The sequence below is a fragment of the Dromaius novaehollandiae genome, chromosome 1 (genome assembly GCF_036370855.1).
Source record: "Dromaius novaehollandiae isolate bDroNov1 chromosome 1, bDroNov1.hap1, whole genome shotgun sequence".
Taxonomy (NCBI): domain Eukaryota; kingdom Metazoa; phylum Chordata; class Aves; order Casuariiformes; family Dromaiidae; genus Dromaius; species Dromaius novaehollandiae.
The window spans coordinates 70,820,215-70,847,606 of NC_088098.1; the positions used below are offsets into that span (position 1 = coordinate 70,820,215).

The 27,392-nt window shown below is 37.0% G+C and overlaps 1 protein-coding gene across 14 annotated transcripts in view; it reads left to right on the forward strand.

Annotated features, from left to right (window-relative positions):
- C2CD5 (C2 calcium dependent domain containing 5) overlaps nt 1-16,280 on the forward strand; it is a 72,884-nt gene extending 56,604 nt beyond the window's left edge. For 8 of the 14 annotated variants that reach the window (XM_064516011.1, XM_064516000.1, XM_064516033.1 and 5 more), the window contains 8 exons: nt 8-97; nt 885-972; nt 2,068-2,154; nt 9,354-9,404; nt 10,411-10,512; nt 11,361-11,551; nt 13,982-14,128; nt 14,771-16,280. In XM_064516011.1, coding sequence (XP_064372081.1) covers nt 8-97; nt 885-972; nt 2,068-2,154; nt 9,354-9,404; nt 10,411-10,512; nt 11,361-11,551; nt 13,982-14,128; nt 14,771-14,902 — 888 coding nt within the window. In that variant the 3' untranslated portion in view covers nt 14,903-16,280. The remainder of the gene's footprint in view (nt 1-7; nt 98-884; nt 973-2,067; nt 2,155-9,353; nt 9,405-10,410; nt 10,513-11,360; nt 11,552-13,981; nt 14,129-14,770) is intronic. The other 6 variants (XM_064516026.1, XM_064516048.1, XM_064516065.1 and 3 more) reach the window with 3 other exon arrangements.
- The last annotated feature ends 11,112 nt before the right edge of the window (nt 16,281-27,392 follow it).

The window sequence follows — 27,392 nt, forward strand, 5'->3', positions numbered from 1 at the left end:
TCAACAGAGTTTATATTTTAAACTACGATCTATGATTCCCTGCTGCCTTTGTCATGTAAATTTTACAGTTGCTCTTCCAGAGGATGAATTAGTTCAGGTAATTCTGTCTTTCAGCATGTAGATGTGTTAGTTTGGCCTTTAATTAACATTTGCTCTTGTGAGTAAACTAGGCTCGGATTGCATTACTAGTATGTCTGGTGAATTCTGAAGAAAAACTTCAGGCCATGATGTTCAATGCAAAAAAAAAAAAAAAGGGTGACCTATTGAGTCATCAGTTTTGAGAGTCATGGGACTATGTGGTATTAAGAGACTGTGCTCATGAAATGCCATTATCTTAGTAAGGTATGAAACTAAAAGACTAGCTATCTATAAAGGTTTTACCACATATCTGGTATATGAGGGAGAAAAAGTGTATGTGCGATACACTAGAATGTAATATATATGCCACAATATGACACACTAGGTTCTAAGAATGATACCATCATAACTGTCTGAATTTTCTTTCTGTTTCAAAAGGATGCAGTATACTTCCTGATTTTTAAATAAAATGTTTTCTGTACAAATACAGCATCACTTTTGTGATCAGTTAAAAAATATATATATCTTAGTGAAAATTTTTTTTTCTTTTTTTGATCATTACACCAAGAAAATAAATTGATGAACAAAATAATAAACTTGGGACAAACACTCTCAGGTGTATGTTTTAACAATGGACCTTAGTATTAGCTGCTATGCTCTGCTATGAAGGGCTTTTAATATTTCTACTTTAAATTTTTTTTTCATTGCTTTTCTGTAGAAAAACTTGTTTTTTGCAAAAATCTTTCTGGAGATTGCACAAGAGAAATTTTATTTGAACTAACAGACCATATATTTCTTATTTACAGATCACAGTCACAGCTGTTGCAATTACATTTGACAAAAATCAAGCATTACAAGCTAATAAAGCCCCTACAGAAAAATCACAGCAAAGAGGTAAATGTAGTGAGTCATGTAAAGTTAAGATAGAGACTATGTGTGTATTTTTTATATCTATATCTATCTATCTATCTATCCATCCATATAATACCAAAGAGTCTACATTTTAATTTCAGTTAAATATAAGCATTTTCACAGGGAAGTTCTGTAAAATCATAGACTCATAGCAGAGTTGGATAAGATTTTCAGAGTTCATGTGTGTGTCCTGCAGGAGGATCACTTAAACCTGCATGTGCTTGTGCTTAAACAACTTACAGTAACATGAAAGAGGTGCTTGGTATTTTCCTTATTCCACTATCTTTTCTTGAATATTTTTCTCTAAAGACTTAAAAGCATAACAGATGACCACATTTTCACTTTATTTTGAAACACACAATGTAGTCATTAGAGAATACGTGTGCTTATAAGTAGCACATTCTACCCTTACTTCAGGAAGGTAGAAAATAAATTATTTATAATAAAAAAAGCGCCAAAAACCTTAAGTAGGTCAGTTGTATTGGAGCTCAGTGAAGCATATAGCATTGTGGAGGGAATAGAAGAGACTACTGCAATCTGTGTATGTTACCCTGCTAACAAAGCACCATCTTGTGCTACAAAAGTATATATGTAATCTGCATATCTGAAAGGAATTTAGACAAATAGAGTTTGGAAAATATTCCATTCTAAAGAATGGGATTAAGTAGTAGAGCACAGAGCAATGTGCTTCTGAAATATTGGTTATATCTTACTCTGTTCAATAGTAACAAACTTTCTATGATGTGAAATAAATCAAATGTTATTTTCTACTTTAACACAAGCTAACTCAGATCTGACTGGAGAGTCAAATGTAAACTGTGTGAATTGGCTTAATATTTTTTCTTAAGGTATTAAATCAAATCCTATTAAGTGGAACACAGGTCTGTTCAACCAATTTTGTAGCTGGATTTGTTGTTAGACAGCTAACTGTTCATACAGAACTACGTCACTATATGCTTATGCTGAATAAATCTGTTCCAGTCAGACCTGACTAAATTAAATCTGCAGTGCTTGTTATTATTGGCAGATCTTGTTTTGGAAATTAATTATCAGTGTGGTATGTTTTCTTGGTTGAAGCATCTACGGACAATGAAGAACAGCTACAATTTCCATTGGAACTTTGCTCTGATCCCCTTGCTTCTCAGCCATTCTCACCAGCTAAAGGTTGGTTAAATGACAGAACATTGAGCTCTGTTTTTCACCAATTTTGAGTACTGCTCTTTCATTGTTACAGTAGCTTTAAAATATCTATACTTTCGTATGTTTTAGTATTCTGCGCTACCTTAAGCGTAATGGAAATGGTCTGTGCTTAAATCAAAATTTTCAGGAGTTAGGTAAGAGGAGTTGGCTAACCTTAATCTTCTCTTGCACATTCCCTGTAGTTCTTTGTTTTTTATTGCATTTAGTGTATTGAAAATAAAATGGGTGTTGGGTGGCATTTAACTTACAGAATTATGAATTATTTTATAATTAGGCTTGCCTCATACTGCTTTATGGGTATAAATAGCCTGTATAAATTAACTCCATGTACAGCCAGCCTCAGATAATTAATATCATAGTTCTCATGGTGAGAAATATTTTATCTAGCAAACATTAGCTGTTCATGTGAGCAAAACTGCATGCAGGTTCTTTGAACTGAAAGGAGCCTAAACTTTTGCCTAATAAACAGCTTGGGCCATACAGTACTTTTATCTGTTTAACAGCTGCTTTATTTTACCTGAGGTATAGCTGCATTTCAAGAGTGGTTATTACAATTCTTGTATGAATATATTAGAAATCAGATGGTCATTCATTTTAATCAGCTGTCTTTACTTCCTTTTGCATTGTTGGATGATTTAACTGGCAAAAGGGGTAGTGATAAAGGAAATTTAGTAAGCGTATTGAATATTTTCTTTACTGAATGGTTAAAGAGCTCCCTCTTTTGTTGAGTGCGTGCATTCTATTAAAGGAAGGTTTCTACCATATTTACTTGTATTTTCAGAGGTCAGTTCAATTTCAGCAAAAATATTTTCATTGTTTTGTAATTATTTTATGTATTTGTGTATACTTAATTTTTATCATCATGACGTTAACCTTTCTGTTTTTTAAAAGATCTATAAGCTCTGACCAAGGTAAACTTTCCCTTTGAGTATCAAAGAAGAAAGTTTTTGCAGTAATGACACTTCAAAACTTACACTTTCTCTTTTGCTGAGGCAGGGAATATTTGGTTTTGAAGTCCTGGAGTCCAGTATTCAGTGCTGTGCAGTTATGCTGTAATATTGACATTGGGTATTTAGTATACAAAGAGGGAACGTGTGTTAATATTATGGCAAATTCTATTGTTATTCCCCTGTATAGCAAGCAGTCTTTCTGCTTTTTTCTCCTTCAAGTCTATTGGTTATGGTTGAGAAAGTAGTAAAGCATTTTGTCACTTAAATAGCAGCAAGATGCTAGTCTTCAAAGTTGATGTTATTTTAACATTTGTCTCAGTCTTAGTTCTGTATAAAAAGAAGAATCCATACATTTCTGTAAAATCCTCAAAACGAGGTGCTTTATAGGCTTCAGTTACTCTATTTAGAATTGCCAGTAAAAATGTCAGTCTCACTTGTCTGCAGCATAAGAGAGCCTTTAATGTCTTTTCACTATGCCATTTGTATAATAGGTACTGACCAGTAGAGGGTAGTCTGTTCATATATATCACTTTTCCCAGTTTTCTTCACATTTCTCGCTGTACTGTACATCACTGGAGGCTTTCAGCTAGAAAATTATTTCACCAGTCATTTCTTTACAAGCAGACGCTGAGGCTTCACTGTAGTTTTAGTTACGTAGCAGATTGTTTAATCTATTGATCTACTTATTTTACTTACTTTTTCTGTAAGATTATCTTTTAAATATTTGTACACAACCTTGTACTGTAATGAGCTTCAGTTAAGAAGCTGCTGTAACCATCCCTGAAGTAAAAATGTGGAAGGTTAATGTTCACTTAGTTGTTTTTGATTTTTATATATTACTTCATTTTAAAATCACATACTAAGGAAAGGGTTAAAAAAATTGTGGGATGGGAAAGTAGTGTTTTTATCTGAACAGTTTTGGGTCTTTTGACTGTTGTAAATATAAATCGAAATGTAAGATTCTTAGGACTGGTAGTTTACTGGGTATTTTTTGTTTATTGAATTCTTTGGTTCGTTTCTCTGCTCCCATTTTTGCATTTGGCAGCACTTTGTGTATCTGATTTCATTGTTAAGCACTTGCTTATCTTGTTCAATACTGCTTTGAAAGGGCATCGCACCCACATGCTGGTATGGAAAAATGCAAGTACTTTATAGATGCTACATGTTATTATGTGAGCCAAGCTCATGTGCTAGGAATCTGAAGAATGAGCCTTTTCTAGGGAGCCTTGCTCACATCTGGTGGCATTACGAGTTGTGCGATCCTGTCCTGTTCCTTTCTTTTTCAGGTTGTTTTGTTGTTGTTGTTTTTTGTTTGGTTGGGTTTTTTTTGGAGAAGTGGAAACCTAACAGTGAGATGAGGTTTTGGGTTTTGTTTTTTTGGTAGCAGTCTGGAGAAGAACTTCTATAATCTCCTTTTCCTTCCTCATGTGTCTTGCATGTTGTCAGGGCCCTGAGGAAGACTGGAAAGGTTAAAGGATTTTAGCAGTCCCTAAGACACTGCTGTAAGCACTGAGAATGTAAATTGGGGGATTTTGTTTGCTACAGCTGTTGAAGCTGTTGCCAACAGGCAGGTACATGAAGAGAGGAACATAGATTTTGCTTTACTTCCTGGTTCCATGTATTTTTCCTTACTGCAGAAAGGCTTTTCAAAACACTTTCAAAGGAATAGAAAACTTAAAAATAGATTACATGAGTGCACTGTAGTATTTAGGTAAGACTTGTATGTTGTACTGAGATATATGTAATTAAATAAAACTACTACCGTGAATTTGATACAGTTTACTATTGTTACTGTATTGTGTGTGTGTGTGTATATATATATATATACACTATAGTGTGTGTATATACACACAACATAAATTATATACTAATGTATAATATATAGTATTGTGCATACAGTGTCCATAAAACCCTTGAGATAGAGCAGATGTATGTGATAACTTTTGAACAAGTAAACAGAGATAAGCTATCATGTTTGGTTGCTTTTTCTATCATAAAATCTTATGTACTACCAAAGTAATATGATCTTTGAACATACTAAGCTTGATGGTACTTAACAGTGGAATGTTGGCTGCATGCTCCAGGTATAGATAGGAAGAGAGGAGAACACTGTAATGTATTGTTGGTATCTTAGTTTCTGACATGACTGTAATATAAGCAGAAAGCAGAGGGGCAAGCTGTGGTCCAGTTGAGTCTACCTTAGTGAGGTTTTCTTTTCTTTTCTTCCCCCCCCGCCGCCTAAAATGTTTATAAAGCCATCTGTAATCAGAGGAGAACTCTTCGTTTGTGTGTAAATAAGTATAGAATAAGAGACAGGTATGATATACGCTGAGAAGCATTGGATGTCTCCCAGTAGCCTGTTAAATATTCTTAATTGTTTTTGATGTTAGGGTAAGCTTGCATGCCATAAAATGTTTTTTGCTCTGCTGCTAATCTCAAATTATACAGAGGATTGACCACAAAATGTGTGAAACCAGATGCAAGTACAATAAAACCACTTACTGTAATAGGTAAACTTAAAAACAGTTTTAATTCTAGAGATCAAGGCCTGAGTGTGTTTAAGAAAGCTAGAGGGAAGAGAGGTAGGGCCAAGAAGGGAACAAGGAGTGAATAAGGTCCTGCTAAATTAACAGCAAAGATCAATAAGAAACTGCAGCATAGGGTGAACCATCTAGTGAAATACAGTAACAATCAGAGAGCAGTAGACATTCTGTAGATAAGCTATTCTGATATTGCAAATCCTTCAGGCATGTTTAAGGATTGCACTAGTGTAGTTCAAGGGCATGAATCCATGGGAAATATTTTGGAAGATACTAGAGTTGATGTTAATAGGAAGTATGGAAGCATCCAACAAAATAGATGACTAGAGTCAGCGTGAAGTTTTTCATTCTTGTTACTTTTCTCCTGTTTATAGTCAAAAGAACAATGAACATGTTTTAAGTGTCAGTTTCAAACAATTGGCCAGTGGAGTTTGAAGCAATATAATAATTCTTAAAGATTTTTAGTGTTTGGAGGGTTGTTAATGATTGCAGCTTCTTCAGAGAGTATGTTTTCCATGATACTGATAGCTTTTGGTTAGAAAATTAATACATTTCTGTAAAGGCATGAGTCATTTGTGAAAGGAAGTGTTCTTCTGGTAAAGATCTCTCAGCAGAGAAAGGAGTGCAAGGAGACTGCAAGGTGATGTTAGCAGCAAGTTCCATGAGACACTTTGTATGTTCGTTCATTTGTTTTTTAATTGATCCCACAATTTTATAAAGAGACTGCTCTGACATCCAGTATCTCACTTGATCTTGTTGGAATTCCATGTTAGTATGGCAGCTGTCAGAGGTGATGAAATGCAAAACAAGGATTTAAAAACAAACCTTGCTTTTTATTTGGTGAAATATCTTCATTTTAACCTTCTTTGTATTTTTTCACAAGAAAAATCTAACAAAATATTGATTTAAGACATCATGAAAGAAACTGGATTAAAGAGTCTTTTTCAGTGTTAAAAATAGGCCTGTGAAATATCTTTGCCATACTTCTTAAAGGTGGGCCTACTTTTGATTTTTTTTGAAGTAGACTGGTAAGCAAAGCATCTTGGGCTGTGGGCAGAATGTGACTTTTTTTTTTACAGTATTGAACTCCTCCAGGGTTAACTGTTAAGAATCATTGTTGTTTCACTTTTGTCACCATTTTCTCAAAAGCATAAATAATGTGCTGAAATGTAGAGTCAAGCCCATATAACTACTGATGTGATATATTTCTCTCCTGAGAGCTTCCCGGCTTCTCCACTCCCCCACTTCCTTTTCAACAAGGATATGGCCTCATTTCCATGTATCCATCATTTTGTCCTAGCTTATGTCGAACAAGTGAAATAACTTCAGCAGTGGCTCCACTGAAAGCATGCATATACTCAGCAAAATCTCACAGAAAATGAAAACAACAGACTGTTTATTCTTCATGCATTTGGAAGTTATTCTAACATTAGTAGTTTCATCTCTAGTTTTTTAACTGACTTGGAGCAGGTTTGGGGTTGAATTTTGAAAATTATTTGGTATTATCGATATCTAGAAATGATATTTAAAGCAAATTTTAAGTTTTTAACCATGAAATGAAAGAAGCTAGCATTATTATGGGTGGCTTCCATTTTGTTGCATGCTCTTGGCAAGTTTCAAGAGAGGAATAATCTTCAACTTGGTATGTTAAAGTGATTCCCATTGTATGTCAAAGACTTGCAATTTTAAGCCTGGATGACATGATCAGATTTTTTTTTTTTAAGTTAGCAGTATCTACAAATTAAGTCAAAGGGTTTTTTCTTTTTTCTTTCTTTTTTCTCTCAGTAAATTATTGCAGTGTGTTAATTTTTCATGTTTGCAAATAGCCTGAGAACTTTCAAAGGCAAGGAGGCGTACACCAGCAAAGAATCATTGTTAGCACTGTTTTCAACTGGTAGCAATTTTTAGAGGCCTTGCAGTAAGTTAAGGGTATGCTTATGTATTTAGATTTGAGTAGCCAGGTAGTGATACTGCTAGTGCTCTTAACTGCAATTAGTAATAATACCAAGCTTTCTGAAGACGCCCGAGAACTAACAGTTAATATTTCACTAAGAGTGGGATTTATGTGAGCAGAAGTGCTTATTTACTTCTGATCTAGTTGTCTTGATTCCTGTTGTAGCCAATGGGGAGAAATACATATTACTAGGACACAGTACAGCTTATCCTACAAGAAGCATTAATCTTAGGATCAGATGTATTGTGCCCTACAAGTTTCTGTCTCCCCTCATAAAGGGGGCAAGAATGAGTTGACATCTAAAGTTGGATGGGAAAAATCCATTCTCCGTTTCATAGAGACTCAGCATGTTTGCATATCTTCAAGACAGAAACAGGAAAAGTGGTTTCCCACTCATCAGTTTTTGTTACACCCCATCACTGCAAGTAGGATCTTTTATGTTCGCTACTTCTCAATTTTTACCATGACACATAGTCTAAGTTCTGATCATTTTGAAAGTCCAATCTGTTATGCTAGAAAGTGGAAAAAGTAGTTATTGTAAGATTAAATAGTAACTCATGGCACAACATAGCCTGCATTTATTTTTGCATTAAAATAGTATTTTAAGAGTTACTAAAAGGTGAAAAGCCAAAAGTCAGATTGAGACCCAGTTTCTCTAACTGCACACTGTAGTAACAGATCATAAATCAGTAACAGATCATCTTTCTCATGGAAACTACCAGAATAGTGGGAAGAACAGTCTTCATAGGGCCGTTATTTCTAGAAGCAGTCTACTTTCAGGGGTGATGACAGTAAATGTATTACTGGAAGCAATGGCTGTATATGTTTGTTTGTATGCTTTTGAATGTAGAATTGGGAAGTGTGCCAAGACCAGCATAGACTTGATGGAGGGTACTACTTATAAAAAGAAGGATAGTTGGAAGCCTGACTTATGATTTTGGTCTTGCTCTCTCTTCCTGTTTCAGGAACAGCTAAGTTGAGAGCTTATCTGTTGCTTTGTGTTCAAAGGGAAATCATAATTAAGCTCAATTTTTCCCCACTTCCTGCAAATCTTTGTTTTTGGTAATGGATGGGAGGTTTAGGGGGGAAAAAAGGGAGTGGTTTAATTATTTCAAATAAACTTTGAAGTTTTTTGACTTCTGGAACATGCAGTCTTAGTCACCTAGCTCCTATTTATAAAGAAAAATCTCCATTGCACTTATATATATGTGTGTCTATATGTGTGTGTGTGTGTGTGTGTGTGTGTATACACACACACACACACACACACACACACAGAGACAAAAAAAAGTATGTATATGTATATAAATGATGTATTTTTCCCCAGCCCCATTGAAATGTATCATGTAAAGTACATGTTAGGTTTTTTGAGCTCCTTGTTAATTGTATCTTACTACTTTTACAGCTATATTTAATTATCCAGATATTCTTCAGTAATAGCTATTTTTTTAAACCAACCTACTCTAAGTGGTATCTTAACTGCTTTAGAGAACTCTGTAGTAGCAAATGATTAATTTGCAAGACATTTAGTAAAGTTAATTTATACCAGTTTATAAAGTGCTACCAAGTTAGGTTACTTAGCGTAATATATACAGATTTTTTTCTGATATTTTGCTCTTTAAAATTGTAAAAAAGAAGAAAACTGTTGCCACATACTACCAAACTCTACAATAATGGTGCTTGTACATTACCTGAGTGGAATTCATTTTGTCTTATTAGAGGTCCTGGAGGGTGCAAGTTCCCACACAGGTATTCCTGCTACACAGAGAGGTGAGTTCACCTAATTTAGCCATAGGCCAGAACATAATGAGCATTCTTGGGATATTGGTATACTCTTTTTGGTTGTGTCTTAATCCAGGAAGTCTTTACTAGTTAACTGAGAAGGCATGCTCTGATGTGGCTTATTGATATCATGATATTTTGATTTTTAATTGCAAAATTCAGGTTTGTTAATAATAAGTGTCTCTCTGTCAGATAATATTGTTATCACTTTATCTGCCAGAAAATCAGTTTCTTGAGAGAGCGCTTTTTTGCTTTTAATATCTTGTCTTAATTTGAAGATAGCATGCATTCCTTTTGTTTCTTCAGGATAATGAGGAAATGGTGTTTTCAAACCTTTTTTTAAGATACGCAAACACCCATGCAACTAAAAAGTCATAGCAGAAACAACTTTAGTTTTCATTGTCATGATAATTTGAGGGTTAGGAGTGGGAGAAGTTGGGGGAAGGAAGATGGCATTTTTTAAATGAAAATACTTCCCCATTTAAAACAGGTGTTGTTTCAGCTTGTGACCCTTATCCTAATCCCCCAAACTTTTTTTTGGAGTGTAGGTTAGTTATTGAGAACAGTGGTTAGGAGGTTTAATTCATGGTCTGCAGCTCTTTATGAAAAAAAGAATAGCAGTGCAAAATAAAATTAAACAAGGCGTAAATAAACTTACAGAACCAGAATTTAATACCTAACATCAGATTAAAAAAAAAAAAAAAAGAAATCTAGCATAAGGCGTTAATGAATGTATTTGCGTGTTTTTTCAGTGATGAAGTCCCAGTCAGGCAGTTGGTTCACAGATGTGACATCACCAGAAATGGGTACACTGCTTTGGACAAGTGTCCAAACCCATACTGTAACTTTTCCTTTAAACAGACCTGGAAAGGGATGTTCATTCTCTCTCAGACACAGATAATTGCTTCCTCAGAAGGAGCATTGAGATGAGCAAGAGACATCATCCATATTTTTTTCTTTGTTTTTTCTTTTGTTTTTCTGTCTGTGTTTTCAGCAACGTCAATTGATTACAGTTCCTTTGCAGACAGATGCAACAGCTGGATAGAGCTCATTAAACTGAAAGCTCAGACCATAAGGCGCGGATCAATTAAGACAAGTAGGCGGCTGTTTCTACCACGTTATGATAATCTGAGACATATCTCTGATTTCCCAGTGGTGAATAGTGGAGTTCTCTGCCCAGCAATAGTATTGCAGATCAAATGTAGAATGAATATCTGAGTGTGAAAACTGCAGACATTCTTAATGTCTGTGTAAGCTAATATAGGGATAATGAGCTTAGTATCATAAAGAGCAAAATACAGTATTTCTGTTCACTTAGTAAAAATTAGTTATTGATAAATGTGTACGGCTACTAATTATATAACATACACTGCATGGATGTAGGTGTATGTATGATCTTGGAAAATTATTGGTGAGAAACAGGAAGCAATCACCAAGGTGACAGTCAAGGCAATGGTCACTAAATTAGCAAGTGGTGAGTTATTCTTCAGTAGTTCTTTGGCCACAGGTCTGACTATCTTGCTTAAATTAGCAGAGATTAATATCTGTTTTAATGGAAAACGCTGCACTGGGGAAACACAACAACTCTCACACTCTCCTTATAATAATTTGTTCCTCCAGCAGAATATGTATTTCAAAATGTTGGCACTTTTTTCTTTACCTTCACCTTACAACTGATTGTTGTATGTGCAGCTACTCGCCTCAATGTTTTCTTTTGCAGGAATGCCACTCTTCCAAATAAATTCCATTTCAGCTTTTTGTCTTCTTTTGCATGCATTGCATGATAATTTCCTTTCTCACATGATATGGCTGAGCATCACAGGCAGCTGAATGTTGTCACCAAGCTATTTGGAAACCATAAAGAAGAAGTGTTGTGTTTTAAGAAAAAGTAATTAATCTTACATGATAGTCACTTTCTTTTCTTTCTTTTCTACCTTTTTTCAGCTGCTTCACTTGATAAAGCAAGTCCATTGGCTGAGGGACACTTACGGCACCGTTCTGTTCCATCATGCACCAATTCTACAGTCTCAGTTGTTAAGATGACACCTCTTTCTTTTATACCTGGGGCAAAAATAACCAAATATCTTGGGATAATCAACATGTTTTTTATACGAGAAACCACTTCTTTGCGTGAGGTGAGCTGCATATCAGGGATTGGCACTTTTTGTTAATTATAATAATTATAATAAACAAAGCAAAATACATAATATAGTATCTGCAAAGGCTTGAATTGAGGTATGGCACAGGAGAATTGAGGCTTTGTGACTTGAGGCTAGGTGCTGAATGAGGAGTAAGGGACCGTTGTGCTGCTTTTGTCCTAGAAGATCTGCTTTTGGCATTTTGTGCCTTCTCAACAGCAGGTAGCTTGTGATACTCAAATGATGAGCTTCAGTCCTGATCTGGACAATAAATATTGCCGTGAGCATGCCAAAATCAGAGATATGTTCCTTATCGTTTTCCTGTCGTTTTGGGAAGTAGCTGCATCCTTCTGCCACCGTTTCTATTCACAGAAATGCAATGCACCTCTTGTCTGGCTCGTCAGGGCTGAAGCTGGTGTGCTGGTGCTGCTAATTACACATTGATAAGATTACATAGCAGATTTAATAAAAATGATCAGCCTTCATAAAAATGGGTTAATTAGCGCTCTGTAGAAACTTTTATCAGACAAACTTCTTGTTTGGATGTTGCAAATTTTGGCCTCTTTTAATGTGAGCAATCTGTGAAAATGACATTTTCAAAAGGGTATATGATATGACCTGGGAAATGGTTACATGGCAGTTACTGTTCTCACTGCAGTTTCTGTAGATACAAATCAAATGCTGATATGTGAGCTGTGTAACTCTGACAGCAGATCTCAGCAGATGCAGGTTGCTCAGGTATTTATTCAGGTCCTCCCTGAGGTTGGGAAGCCTGTACAACGTCTGTGATGCTGTCAGTGTGCTGTTTTCAGCACCTAGGGCAGCTAGTTTAAATCTATTTCAGCTACGTAGGCTGAGTCACAAGCCAGTTTTAATACTAGTTGCACAGTATTGCCCTGAGGCCGTAAGAGAGTTCAAACACAGTGGTAATTATATCCAACTTGAGCAATTTATTTCAGATTCTGCAGAAAAATAATTAGCAGCACTTGTATAATAATTTCAGTTATGGTAGTTTACAGAATTTTGGGGCCCTGTGAACACTTTCATAAGTACAAGTATATATAAGACACTGTACTTCAAAAATTAATGGCACTTTTAAGTCTAAATTATCTAGTGCTGTAGTTCACCCATGGATAACTGTAATCTTCATCAAATTTTGTATTGGATTTATAACATTACTGAATTTTTTCACCAGTTTCTGTAACTGTTCAAACACTGACAAAATCTACATTGCATATGGAGTGATAAACTGATATTGACACTTTGGGTTCTGGCTGCAGTTGACTTCATTTGTGCTTTATGCATTGATGAAATTATATTTGCCCTTTTATTTGTTAATCTTCATCCAAGATACAGTTCTGTTTTCTGGCTCCTAATCTCTTTATCTGTCTGTTCAGGGTGGATTATACTTTTTCCAGTAGTGATCAGGGCAGCCTGTACTTGTTCAAGTTCAGCTTAGTTATGTCGCTGTTTCTACTGCTCGACTCATTTGCTCCAATGGCACACATACATGAGAAGTCTACTGGTCTTGTCTTTCAATTTCATGTCGAAATTTTACAGATCTTTGGATCCAGTAGTGAGCTCTGGTCCATCAGTTTCTCTCTTCAGTCCTTCCTGTTTTTTTTTTCCTGAAGTGGTTGCTCATGTTCTCTCGTAAGGACTGTCTGTGAAAAACTGTACTTCATTGTTTTCCTTTTCCTCCCTTCACTCCAACTTGAATCATCCAGTTGACAGCTAAACAAGCAAAAATTCCCCACAAGCATAGTCAAGTCAAAACAATAGCAAAGCACGGTGGCTAGAAGTTCTGTTGGGCTTCGTGGAAAGAAAACTCTTAATAGCTTGCCTGGCATGGGACAGAGCAGAGAGTTGGGCTCTGTTATATTTCAAAGGTTCATTTCTTTACAGTGAAGGTTGAAAACTAATGACAGTCATTTGCAGATATAAAGTCACACTGACCAAAGGTGATGGGTGGTAGTCTCTACCAGTCATTTCCTGGAAGTTAAATCCCTTTTAATCCTCAGTTCAGTAGAAACTATTCTGTGTCTGCTTCCCAGTTATCAAAAAAAAGGGCAATATCCTCCCTGATGAAAGAAAATAGCATTACACAATTGTCACTGCAATATTGTATGCTCCTGCAAAGGTGTAGGAATGTCTGAAAAGTATGGGTGGGTATATGTAATATAACGATTGCAAATAGTCAAAAATGAGTAACTTAATTTTTCTTCTATTCACGCAGTAAGTTCCATTGATCTGTTTTTTAACAGTGACCCATTAAACAGTGTTTCTGTGTTCCTTCGAGAGTAGTGTTTAAGTTCTGTACATGTTCTGTTAGGACTCACTGGAATATTAAAATGTAAAAAAGGTATTCAGCATCTTGTGGTGATGCTTACATAACATCTTTGTATTGTGTATTTTCTTCCATTTTAGGAGGGTGGTGTCAGTGGTTTTCTCCATGCTTTCATTGCTGAAGTGTTTGCAATGGTGAGAGCTCATGTGGCAGCTTTAGGGGGGAATGCAGTTGTCTCATACATAATGAAGCAGTGTGTTTTCATGGAGAACCCAAACAAAAATCAGGTAAACTGTGATATGAAATAATAGTGCTTTTATGATTAGGATGATACAAGTACATGTTTTATATATGTATTTATATACATATATATATATGTATATAAAAAAAATAACTGTAGAGCTGTGTCTGCAAGCCACTTTTGGATCTCTCTTCATACTGCTTGTTTAAAGAAGTGAAGAGCCTTTTAACCCCCGTATTAACATGAAAATGCAAATATACATCTTAAATACCTAAATGGGTAAAAATACTAAATTCGCTAAACTGAAGTAAATTACAGGAAATAGTAGTGCTGATTTATTTAGCTTTCCTGATGTTGCGATGTTATTTTCATCCTTATGTGGAGTTGCTTATATAAAATGATCTATTTTTTTCTCTAAAGAAAGAAAACTTATTAATAAGGAAGGCAAATAATTCTGATCTTTTGGGTATATAAAATGTTTTCAAAGCAATAGTGAAGGGAAGTGCAGATACCCAAATATTTCATTTGTGGTGGTCTTACAAGGGTCTTTTTGCATGTCTGTCTGTGATCTCTGTCCACTTTTCTACTAGCTATGTAGCTGTATCTAGCAGCTATAAATAAACATTGTAAAACATACAGTAAAATATTTAATGTTCGGTAACTGCATCTTGTCTTTTTTTTTTTCCAGGCCCAGTGTTTAATAAATGTAAGTGGAGATGCAGTCATCTTTGTACGTGAATCTGAGTTAGAAATGTTACCAGCACAGCCTTCTACAGCTGTTTCTCAACCCACAAGTTCTGGAGGAGACGTCACAACATGAAGTCAGAAAAAGTGAAATAGGCTCTGGCAAATACAAAGATTGTTTAAAATGTGGGAATTTTAAGTCTGCATCTTCAAAATCAGTATCTCTCCACAACATTAATGACCAAAATCAAAGACAATCACTGCACTTTGTCTTTCAACTTTATGTAATAATCAGGGCAGGGTATTGGCAGGGATGTTCTGCTGCTTCTTTTATTATCACAGGCCCCTTTGAAGTACAAACAGAAGATGGAACACTGATATGGAAGTATAGATTAAAATAGTAGACAGCAAGTGAAACTATGAAAGTAAATAAAAATGTTACTGCATTTTTAAACTGTTCAACAGGACCAGGATGAGCTATAATCCAGAACAGTCTCTAAGTTTGCTTATTGTATTAATTAATTCTGAGATCATTAAAATAACAAAATAAAAAAGGGAAGATAATTGAGAAGCCTGCATTAGCAGCCACTGTTGAAAGAGCAAGAGATTTGTGGACAGGTTAATAAGAAGTGGAATGAAGTCTGAACTTGTCTTGTATCATAGAGTTTGGAGAAGAAGTACCAAAAATATCACAGTTTGAATTTCTGCACGCTAAAAAAGTCTTTCAGCTGTTTGTGAACTACTGAATATTTTTTGTTGTAAAGCATTTTTTTTAAGTTGCTGGACAATGATGCTGTATTGTAATAATCCATATGGTGAAAGAAAGGGGGTTTTTGTTTGTTTGTTTTTTTAATGTGGGTTAGGTGCTATTATAAAAAAAAAAACTCATTTCAGTGTTGATAAAGATCTTTTTTTTTCCCTTTTTTTTTTTTTTTTTTGAAAGATATTTCTGCAAAAACTGTCTTGAGGCTGATTTTCTTTTCTTAGGGCACAATCCTCTTGCAAGGGTGACATAAACAAGGTTCTTTAAAAGTCACTTATACAAAGGTGTAATCCGGCCTCCTTTCTATTCAGCAAGTTGAGAAGCCTGGCTAATAGGGGCTAAAGTATGTTTGTGATGTTCATTCCTCCAAGTTGTCTGTCTTTTCCTGTACTATAACTGGGAAATGAGGGTAGTGCAAGGAAAAACAAGTTTTGATTTCCAGCAAATCTCTGAAAGACATTGGTAGATTAATATAAAAAATGCAAACATTTGATTTGAAGATGCATTCTTACTTAATTCTGACAGCATCATACATGGAACTTGAACAAATATGTAAACTTGAATGTAAATACTCTGCTTAGTGCTGAAATTAAGCAATGGTATGATTATTTGTTAAATCTAATTATTTCATTGTAAATCAGCATGAAAATCATTCTTTGCACAATAAATTTCTGTATAAAATGTCTTGCTTTTTATATGTGTAATAGTTAAATGTGTATGCTGGATGCATATTAAAGATGTCCCACCCCCAGTCTCCTCAGAGGAACGTTTTTTTGTATAAAGTATTATGACATGCTTATTTGAAAGTCAGAGATTTCATTAATTGTCTTAAAATACAAAGTGCTTCAATTAGGTGCTTACCAGAGCACTTTACTAATACAGTTAATTATGTTTTTCTAAATTCTGTAGCTGTTGTAACCAGAGCTGCCACAGATTAGATCAACTGTAAGCAGTTGTAGCTCTCTTGGTTATTTGGAAGGCAAATCTTTTCCCTTTGAAGCTGATGCAGAGTATTAGTAGCTTCAGAAGGTCTTGGATCTGGCACAAGAAGCTGTTCCTAACATAAGGATAGAGGATCACAGTATGGTCTAAAGTAGCACAATAAAGTAGTTGGTCTTGATTTTTTTGTGGCTTCTGTGGAAATAACATTAATGCTATCATATTTCCAGCTGTTTAAAAAAAAATCACATTTTCTTCTACTCTTAGTGTTTTTCATTAAACACAGAGGAGAAGCTTTCTCATCTAGAAATGTAAATTTTTCTCTAATCATTATTCCAGAAAGGACAAATACAGTTTTTAACAGCGATTAATTGGGATTTAGGGGATTTCCTAACTGGTCCAGCTAGATAAATGTAATCTGTAGGAAGTTATATGCTTACATTAGTTTGATTGTTTCTTCTTTCAAGTGTAAAGAGGTGGAAAGGGATAGGTGTATGCAAATGAACGGTCATTTAGAAGATCATGCTAAATACATTTCTCAGATTAAAAAAAAAATCATATAAACATAAGACAGTAACTTCAGGGAATTATTTGAGAAGGTAAAGCAAAATTTGCATTTGCTAAACTTTAATTTCAGCTGCACAATCATTCCCAATAAAAAAAGGAAATTAGGTTTTATAACCCTAACTGAAACAATGCAGGTTTCCAAATAAAAGGAAAGTTTACATGATTGCCAAAATTATTTTCAGTTTCCAAAAATGGATAAAAAAGTAAAGCATCACTAAAATTTCTTTTATTGTGCTACTTACAGCAAGGAAAATCTGCTACTGGGTGGATCGTTCATTCTAGGCAGAGCCAGGCAATGGTATTTAGTTTGTTTTGACATGGAAAAGTCTGTCTTAATATTTAAAGAAAATATATAAAGCTTGTGTGAAAAATAAGAATTAGTATAAAAGAACTCTGAGGATGTTATGTGGAGATGCAAGGAAAGCCAGATAAGACATTTTGTGCCTGATAGTTGCAATGCAGTAGTCAGAATGGAATTCGAATGTCCTGATGTGACACCTGCTTTGTCATTAGGTTAAATGATGTTGCAGCTTTGTAAAGTGTTTATTCTTTGCATGTAATTGACAGACAAAAGATTCAAGCAGGCATTGAATCCTCTTCTTGGTTTGCTAGTGAGGCATGCATGCTGCTTGCAACTACTCTACAGAGAAAAAGAAAACGGCCAAAACAGGATATTTGCTTAGGGAAAGAAGTGAGACAAAACTGTAGGTCTTCATGAGAGAGAAGACCCATTGCTGGGGTGGGTAGCACAGAGTGCAGTGGCTAGCATCTTGGAAGGGTTTACAGAGGAGAAGTCTACCGTGTAGATACTCAGTTTTGCTAAGGCAGGAATTTAAGACCTAATACTGGTTTTACTAGTTCTAGAGTACACGGGCTTGGTATGGTTAGGCCTCTTCTAATTGGTTTCACATTAATTGCTCTTAATTGACTTGGGGTATTTTCTAGTTCATCTCAGCTATCCTCAGTATCAGGAAGTAACTGTTCACTTTGCCACTGAGATGTTTTCTGTATAATGCTGGAAAGAAGGATACTTTTCCATGCTTCACTTAACCCTAAAGTGACTTGGCAGGTGGATTCTAGATTTGCTAAATCAAGTAGGTTGCTGGTTGGCTTTGGGATTGTTTGTTGTTTGTTTGTTTTGCTTGAAGGCATTTCAAAGGGACAGATCAAGCAGTGTGTATTGTTTCCTGAGCCCCTCCAACAAAGCAGAAAATGAAAATCAAAAGTACTGCAAAATGAATAGGAGTGGATATGGCGATTTGAAAGAGTAAGTAAATGAAAGGTAAGAAATACCTGCACTGTGCTGCAGTTAAGATGCAGAAACTGCCTAAAGAAGCAATTGAAACCAAAGGGAAACACTGTGGAAAGCATTTCCATATTTCTTTTCCAGGGGTTCTCTGTGTATCCTTCGGCACATTTGGTGGACATTAGCGAGCAGCTGTTTCTTGTGTTAATATGTAACCCTCCTCTAGATGCAGGAGTTAAGGAAAGGAAAGCTAAAACACATTAGCTAAGATTTTAAGACATTAGTGCAGAAAACACTTGCAAGGAGCTATGTGCCTACAACTTAAGTTGATTCACCTTCCTTACTGAGCTCAGAATGGCTGAAAATCATACTGTCTTTTATAGGTACCAGAGGCACCTAGTTCGTTAATGACTTACCTCTTTAGTCATGACATAATGACATACAGTTTTGACTATGGGAGAATCGTGGGAGTTGCTGCTGAAACAGAGGAGCAATAAAATGCAAGATACTCTACTCTCTACTTCCAGATTTGGAATGGGACTTCCAGATATGGGGGTGACAAACAGTATCATTTGAGATATTTGTGGGTCTAACATTGCTGCTTTATCACAGGAATTTTGCCCTACTCAGAGAAGAGCTGTTGGAGGATAGGAGCTAATGAAATGCTGCTTCCTCTTGACTTGAGGAATCAAAATGACATGTTTCCCACTCTGGCACCTACTTGCTCAGCACCATCCTGTCATCACTGCTCTTTTCTTTAGCCAAGGATGATCTAGTGCTGTTTGCTGCAGAAGCTGCTAATGTGTTTTGAAGTCCCTCTTTCAGACTGCTGAGCAGCTCATGATCCATCTGTGAGCCTACCTGCATAGCTGCTATTCTGGAGACTGTGGTGGGAATCAGGGCCTGATTATGTCGGCTGCCTGGCAGAATAGAGCATTGAAGGGTTAGAAGACAGTGATGAATAATAATACATTGATGCCATGGTAGTACCATGATTGCAAATGTACATGATCTCAAAATGAGGTCTTCATATGCCTCAGTATTTCTCTCTCCAGTCTTGTATTTTGCCATTTCTAGCTCTTGCAAACCTCTGCCTTTACAGGTTTTTGCTAGAGAAAGTCTTTCCTACCTCTACAGTCTTCATCCCTGTAGGAATGAAAAAGAGGTTAGAGGCTGCTGTGCATCTTTCTCCTCCACAACTCGTGGCATTCTTCAGTCACCAAAACCTGCTAGAGCTAAACTGATCTCTGTATGGGGGCTGGTCCTGTGGGTGAGGAAGAGTGAGTGCTGGGGTTGCGATTTCCCTGTCCTAGAGAAGTTGGGCAGCAGGATGATTTCAGGTCCTATGTTACGTGGTGGCTGGCACTTTGAAGTGACTCATGGCAAGTCCCTGTCCACAAATCAACAGGGAAGCGGGGAGGTACTGAAGGTGAGTAGAGTGAACAAGCCCTGCTCCTAGCTGCAGTCCTCAAAAGTGCTACTAACCTGTTTAAAACCTTCACGTTAGTGTTGTGAACAAATCAAGTGGTATCACCCTTCATTAGAAAAAAGTGGTACTGGCTGCTGTTAAAGTCACTCTTCTTCAGGAGGTGCACTGCTTTTCTCAGTAACAGCAGTGAAGCCACGTCTGTGCCAGGCTGTTTGGGTGGCTGGGCAGCATTGATGGCTTGGACAGCCATCCCCTGTGCTGAATAATGGCAGCAGGCTGAGGAAGAGCATCTGCAGGTGCTGCTGCCATTGGCTTATTCTCTCCACAGCTTGCTAACACTCACTGCTTCAAGAGATGCACCTGATGTTGGAGGTGGGCACGAAGTAACTTGGAGGGAGATGATGTCTTCAAGTTAGAGCCCCAGCCTGCTTGATGCTTTAGGAATGTATCCTCAGGTTTGGAATAACCTCCTACTTTTTTTTGTTGTTGTTGTTTGTTCTTCCTTCTTCCTAGGAGCTTGTTTTCAGAGCTGATTGAAAAGTGACCAGCTTGCTTTTCTGCCTTGTTAGTCTTCTGTTTTGTGAAATTTGAAAGCACTCTGATATGCACAGGTGAGAGTTGCTGAGTGAGAGCAAAGGCTTGCTATGAATGGCTTGAAATTAGTTGATTGCTGCTCTTCCCCCAAATGAAACCAAATAGATATTCTCTTGATGTTTGACCAATATTAGAACTAGCTTGGACATGAAACATCCTGAGGCTCTGGTTGACTTTTCTTAGGCTGAAAGACAGTCCTGCACACATCTTGCTAGCAACTTACTGAAAGAACTGAAAGGCAGATACACGAAAATATAAGCAAGACAGAATCAGGGAATGATAAACAGTTATGAAGAGCGAGATGTCACTATTGTGAAGTTTATGGAGAGCACTTAGTTCCTTTTCAGTGTTCAGATAAGGATGGCTGGAACTCCAATGCAAGTAACAGAATTTTATGGGGAGGCACATCATGAATAACCGCGCTACAGCAGCCCTGATGGATCTGCCATCGAGACTTGAGTCACTTGGCTGAGTGGTGAGGAAAGTCTTCTTGCCACGGCGAATTTGTCATTTTGTTAGATGATAGGAGAAAGTACTGTTTATTCTACAAAGAAGAAATAAGGTAAAAAGGGATAAAGAACTGAATTTAAATATGAAACACTCTTTCCTTTTAGAATTGCGTAACCTAGATCAGTGGTGACAAGTCTAGTGTGCACGAGAAATACATGCTGAAGGTTTGCACTCTAAAAGACCGAAAAGTAAGTGAAAGCACGTCTAGATACCAACCCCTCCTCTTCCTGCCTCCCTTCTCTGCTGAGGTGGAAGATCATGTGATGCCCTCTCCCTAACTGGCACCTTCCTTTCCCATGATCCCACTATGGGCTGTGCTACCCCCTTCCTTCTGTCCTTGCCCTGACTCTGAAGAGTTTGGTTGATTACAGGTCAGCAACAGCACATGCACTCAATCTCTGCTTTTGCTGTGCACAGAGGAGAAAAGCCTTTTGTTTAAGTTCAGAAATTTCAGATTCTGTTCATCCTGCTCACAGGAGAGCAGAGCTATCTGCATTGCAGAGCTATAATTCAATTTTCAAGGTTTTTTCTGAAATTGCTGAGCTACTTATATTTTGGCTTCAGTCCAAGGGTTGGTGCTATTTGCATAAGTGAAAATGACTGAGAGGTGAAATCAAAGAGTCGCTTGTTATCAAACTGTCATAACCTTCCTCTTTTGTCTTCCGTAGTGATCCCATTCTGCCTTTACACTGTGTACCACACACTCAGTTACCTATTTTCTTTACCTGTTAAAGTGCTGTGTGCAGGATGATCACAATACGCTGGTCTGGAGGGATCTCTTCTTTATGCTGACAGCTGTAAACAGGCTTTCAGATTGTCAGAATTTTACATATGTTAATTGCTAAACTTACTCAGAGGCCATGTGAAGAGACTGAAACTGAGCAATGATGCTTTCAAATGGTAGCTTCTCCTGACAGTGTCAGGGTATCATTTGTTGAAGGTGCAATGCTCTTTTGTTTCTAATACTGTCATAGTTTTTGACAGTCTCCACAAATAGCAACAGAGCACATCTGCAGCCATTTTATGACACAGGAAGAGTTAGATATCTTCTTGGTTTCCAGATTATTTTCCTATTGTCATTGCAGAAGAAGAGAGGCTGGGATAGAGGTGATAATGGAAGAGAGGCTGAGATAAAGGCGGCAAAGCCAAGAGACGCAATAAATAAATAGGACAATAAATATAGACAGGAAAAATAGGGAAAGTTGAGTGTCTACTAACAAAAAACCAAATGGAAAATAACTGATGGAAGAGGCAGATGAATAATGACTCCTCAACAAAACTAAGTGAGAAATACTGAAAATACAGAGTAATAGTGTATATTTTCAGCAGTCACTACAGTAATGTCTCACTCTCATGTGAAGCCTTTCATCAGTAAGGCTTGGGTCACTTTGCAAAGATCTAGATTGTTGTCCCTATTTAGGGGCAACAAGAGTGACTCATGAGATTCAAACTCTTGAATCCTGCTTTGTAACTGTTTTACTAAAATAAAAGACATAGCTGATGGTCTGAGGTATCCACATTACGCTTCCATATCTTGGACTCATGGTCTCACTGTGCTAAACGTCACTGAGTAATGTCTAGTTCTGGGCTTTTTTGTCGCTGTCAAATGTAATCACACTTTTACTACTGCTACTTGAAGAAGAGTAGCCAGATTTTCTCATGAATGAAGATCCAGGTGGACAACTGTGTCTGAAGAAAGCACCCTACCCGATTTAAGTCTAGGCATTGTGTCTAAGTTTTGTTTCTAGAAGTCGATGAACAAATCTTTTAACGTGCATATGTGTCTTCGATGGACGCATATTCTGTGTGTGTGTCCATAGTATGTTTCCATCTTAAAAGCAGAAGACTATTTATGTGCCTTTTCACACCTCTGCACAGAGCGCTTTTTGGCCATAGCAGCAGTGAGTGCTCCAGCCGCTGCCTACAAAATGCAGAGTGTGATCAGGCAACAGTTCTTCGCACATGCACACACATGTATGTAACTTACAGGCAAACCCTGTTGTGCATTGAGTACGCCTAATTCAGTCTGGGCAAAACAACAAATGCTAGTAGGCTCACTTCTGAATTTGCCCCATAGCAGGCCTTGAGCACATTTATTTTCTCTTCCATCAAATGCTACTTGCTGACTAGGCCAGTGAAGTTATCTGTTCTGGACCATGTACTCATAGAGTGGTCTAGAGATCTAGCAGCATTTCAGCTCTTAAGGATTGGTCTGTAAATATAAAACACATATATAATTGCATCCACTCTGCAGTTAGCTTGTACACTGGCACAGCATAGAAAGATTTGTGTGTACCACTCCACAAAGTTAATACCTGGGGCTCCTGCTTTCCTCTTAAGCCTCCACGTGCAAGAAATATTCTGGCATGATGTGACCGCAATGTTGTTTCCAGCAAGAAATCTCTATTAGAGGCAGGATATAACGAGCCTTAGGTAGCAAGCGTACCTATGGAAAATAATCTGGGGTTTACTTTGGATCACAAACCAAACATGAGTCAATAACATCATGCTGTTGATGAGAAGACAAATGCCACATGGGAACATACAAAGAGAAGAGCCTGTGAGACATCTGAGTGGCAGCTCTGGCTTTGCTCACAGCTTAGCAGGAGTACTGTGCCTATTTTGGAGTGCTGCTCTTCAAGAAACATGGGCCCAAGAGAGCGGAGAGCTCTGAATTTCAGAAAATGTGAGGAAAGGCTGAATCAACTGGAGTTAGTGAAATAGAGAGAAAACTGGTGAACAACCTTCAAAGTGTGTTTCGTACATCCATAACAGATAGCATGGGAACTAACAGGCTTAAAGGGTAACAGGAATGAAGCAGGCTGCGCACACGGCTGTTCCTGAACTCAGGAGGAGCAGAAAGCCCTGGCACATTGTTTGGGAAGGTTAGCGTTATCCTCCACTAAATGCCTTTGAGAACTGGTTAGATAAGCAACTTTCAGGACTTAACGTGTGAGCCTTTGTGCAGGGCGTGAATTGGATGACTTCCTGAGATGCTTTTTACTCCTAGAACTCCATGCTCCATCGATTCACATGGATTCAGTTTTCAACTAAGAAAAAGGTACTTCCCAAATAGTCACTCTGGTCTGAACTGCTGCTCCTAATTTGTGTTCTGGTAACTTTCTCACGGGAAGTAATGGACTTTATTATATATGGCTAGAAACAGATATGGTTTTTTACAGTGGCCTTGTCTACAGATAAAATGACATTATTTTAATAACGTAATTAGACTGGCATGAAATCCAATATAGTTGTTCCTGTCCTAGGAAGAAAGGTTTATTATGATTTGTCTGAACTCATTATATACTTTAGACTTAAAAATAGGCTCTTGTGAAATAAGAGTTCTGTACTACAGCAATGAAATCAGCATCCAAATCATTTATGTTAAATTGGCATGTGGAAATAGTCTGGACAGAAGTTGTTCAGATCTCAGTGAAAATATTATTTGAAATACATGTGCATAAATATAGTCCTCTGATATTCTGCAGTAAAACAATTACACTGTTTCATTTAATGTAATGGACCACAGAGTCATTACTTCTTACAATTAGAAAGGTATATGGGATAGGCAGATGATCTTTCGAGCTCTCTGGCTGTTTTGACATAAAATGATTTGAGACTTTTCAAAGAAGTTACCCAAGACATTAGGAAGTCTGACATTAGCAGCTTAGAGTGATTAAGGACTTCAGTGGTTTAACCATAGATTTATCTGATACCAAACAACCAATGTGTGTGTGTGTGTGGGGGGGGGGGGGGGGGAAAGTGTGTCATTAATTTCTCTGCAGTTCATTCTGTTAAAAACTTATATGGCCAGCAGTTCTCAAGCAGTTCTCAAATACCTGCCATGAGAGAGTTTTCCACTGTTATAAAGTGAGAAGAGTGCAGAATGTATATTTCTTTTTAAGTGACAACAGTCAGCTGCTATTGCGATCAGTCTCCCTTCCTTTGAAGCCTTCATGTGAGGTTTTTTGACTGTATTTAGTAGCAAGGTTCAAGCCCAGTTAACGAAACACCATAGTAAAAGCTAAAGTATGATGCACATATTTAAGGAAACATGGAAGTTCTTCATACTATAACAAAACACAAGATCGCTAAGGGTTGGTCAAAATGGCTATCACAATGGAGCAAGTAAAAAAGAAGTTTTCTATGCTATTTCTAGTGCAGGCATGAGCAAGGAAGTACAGGGTTCCTACTTCCCTTGGCTCCACTGCAAGGCTGACCATTTCACTGCAGCATTTGCTTGGCCATGGTTAGATGACGGGGACTTACTCGCAGCGGTATCTCTGCGGTTCAGAATGGGGATCTGATTTTGCCAGCTTGTTTTGTTTAGAAGTTTGTTGGAAGTGAACTGTGTCACATTTTTCTGTAGGGGCTTCAAGGAAATCAGAGCAATTATTTCACCAGAAATAACATAACAGGAAAATTAAAAGATGGTATTTAAAAAGGAGACCAGTTTGAGTGTTGCCCTCCCTTTGCAGAGAATTGTCCATGCAACGTAATCATACAGGAGCCAATTTTCTACTGTCTTGTGATTCTACTTGAGGAGAAAAAAATCTACACGCCGATGACAACCAAAGATATTTTTGGCTGGCTAGACACAGATTTAATTCATATGATTTGCTCAAATGGTATAATTATGATATTAATTTTCATCATGTTGCCTAAATACAAATACAAGTGCCTGAATCAGAAGACTGAATTGGCAGCCAATGAAACACCCAGAACACATAGGAAATATCTCAGACTGAAGTAATTTACAGATTATCAGAATGAGGGGGAATAAGGAACCAGGAGAAAAGAAAAATATAACCTCTGAAGAGAAGAGGAAATCAAATTATATACAAATTCCACTTCTGTTGGACTTTACAAGCTATGCTTATTTTTTCCCCCAAAAATTCTCATATTATATTAGCCCTGGCTCTTTAATAATGGAGAATTCAAATATTTCTGACAGTTCTCTGGCACAACGTCCAAAAATATTCCTCAGTTCCTAGAAAACACTACTACTATAGTAGATAAATGGGGGCTGAAGACATCTGAAGGCTTGGTAGGGTCTTTAGGCTCCTGAATTAGGGAAAAGAATGCAGAGACACGGAACACAGAGAAAAGTATGAATGGATATAACAAGGAGGAGTAATAACCAACAGCCGATAAAACTTTCAGGAGTAGTAAGATCTTAGCCATAAATTTTCAAAATCATCCAGGACATAAAAGACTAGAGAGCTAGCATTTGTGGGATTCAGGAAGCTTTTGAAAATTTCATTAGTCTTAGCTGTACGGTGGATGAATGAGGCAGTGAAATACTTATAAAATCTATTTTCTTTGTTAGCTCTCCCATTTATCAATGGGTATCAAGCCTATATGTGTTATTTCCGGATGCGTATAATTGTAACGTGTATGAGCACACTCTGGCATGGGCATGCGTATCATTGCTGTGGGAATTCTTACCTAAAGATGCAAAGACATCAACCTGACTTCATGGTTCTTTCACTGAAAAAAACTAGCTAACATCTGATGATTATACAGCAATCATGTTGAAAGGCACAGCTGGATCGCTTACAGAATAACTGAGACAGAAATATGTTGCACATGAAATCCGGATTATGAAATTTAAGGAAGACATTGCAAATTAAAGACAAGTCAGCTACAGAGATAACACAGAAGTAAATAAAACAGTCAAAATTGTGATTTAAAGCAGTGAGAGGTATCATTGTACTTTCTTTTTGAAATGTTTAAAACAACATGCTTGGGCTAATTCCTATTGTCTTAGAAAACCGAGAGAAATGAATAGATTGGTATACCATTTTATAGTCCTTGAGTGCTTACACTACACTGCAATTTACTTCCCAGGATTCCCTGGTGCTCCTGAGAGCTATTTGATGACAGTATCATCTCAGGAGTAATGTTCCAGAATTAATGAATAGAATTGGGTCAACCTTGTTAGGGGAGAAGCTGTAAATGTACTAAATGCTGAATTTCTCACTGTGTTCTTCGAAGTTATGAGCCGGGAGAAAGAAGATCTTTATATAGGACCTAAAAGAAACACTGAAAATCAATTTAAACTCTACAAGCATCTCAATTATTTTTTTCCAATCTGTAAGATATGTTTCTGTTCCTTATGAAATTAGGTAATATGCTTGGTAGTGTCTGGTCCACAGAAGCCTTGTTTCAATAGAGGGGTTGATAGGTAGTCAGTTCAGATGTCTTGCTGAATTTTTCTGAGCTTAATGTACCCTTCTTATGGTTTTGGAATGACATTTTAGAGGTACTATGAATCATTTGAGTTGTAAGTAATTAACCGCTCTGAAAATCTGACTCCCAAGGATGTCTCAGGTTGCATAATCATAAAATGAGTCACTGAAATTAGAGACATGTTGGGAAAATTTTGAGTTGGTCATTCAAAAATTTAGAGTCACTAAGCAGATAATGACACAAAAAAATCCCAAGTGTATCCGTTTCTTTGATCTGTGTCATGTAGAAAGATAAATAATACCTGAAGTAATCTAGATTAACATGGTATCCAAGACAATAGCAAAGCCTACAGTTAAATCCTAGGACAGAAATTTTGTCAGACCGTA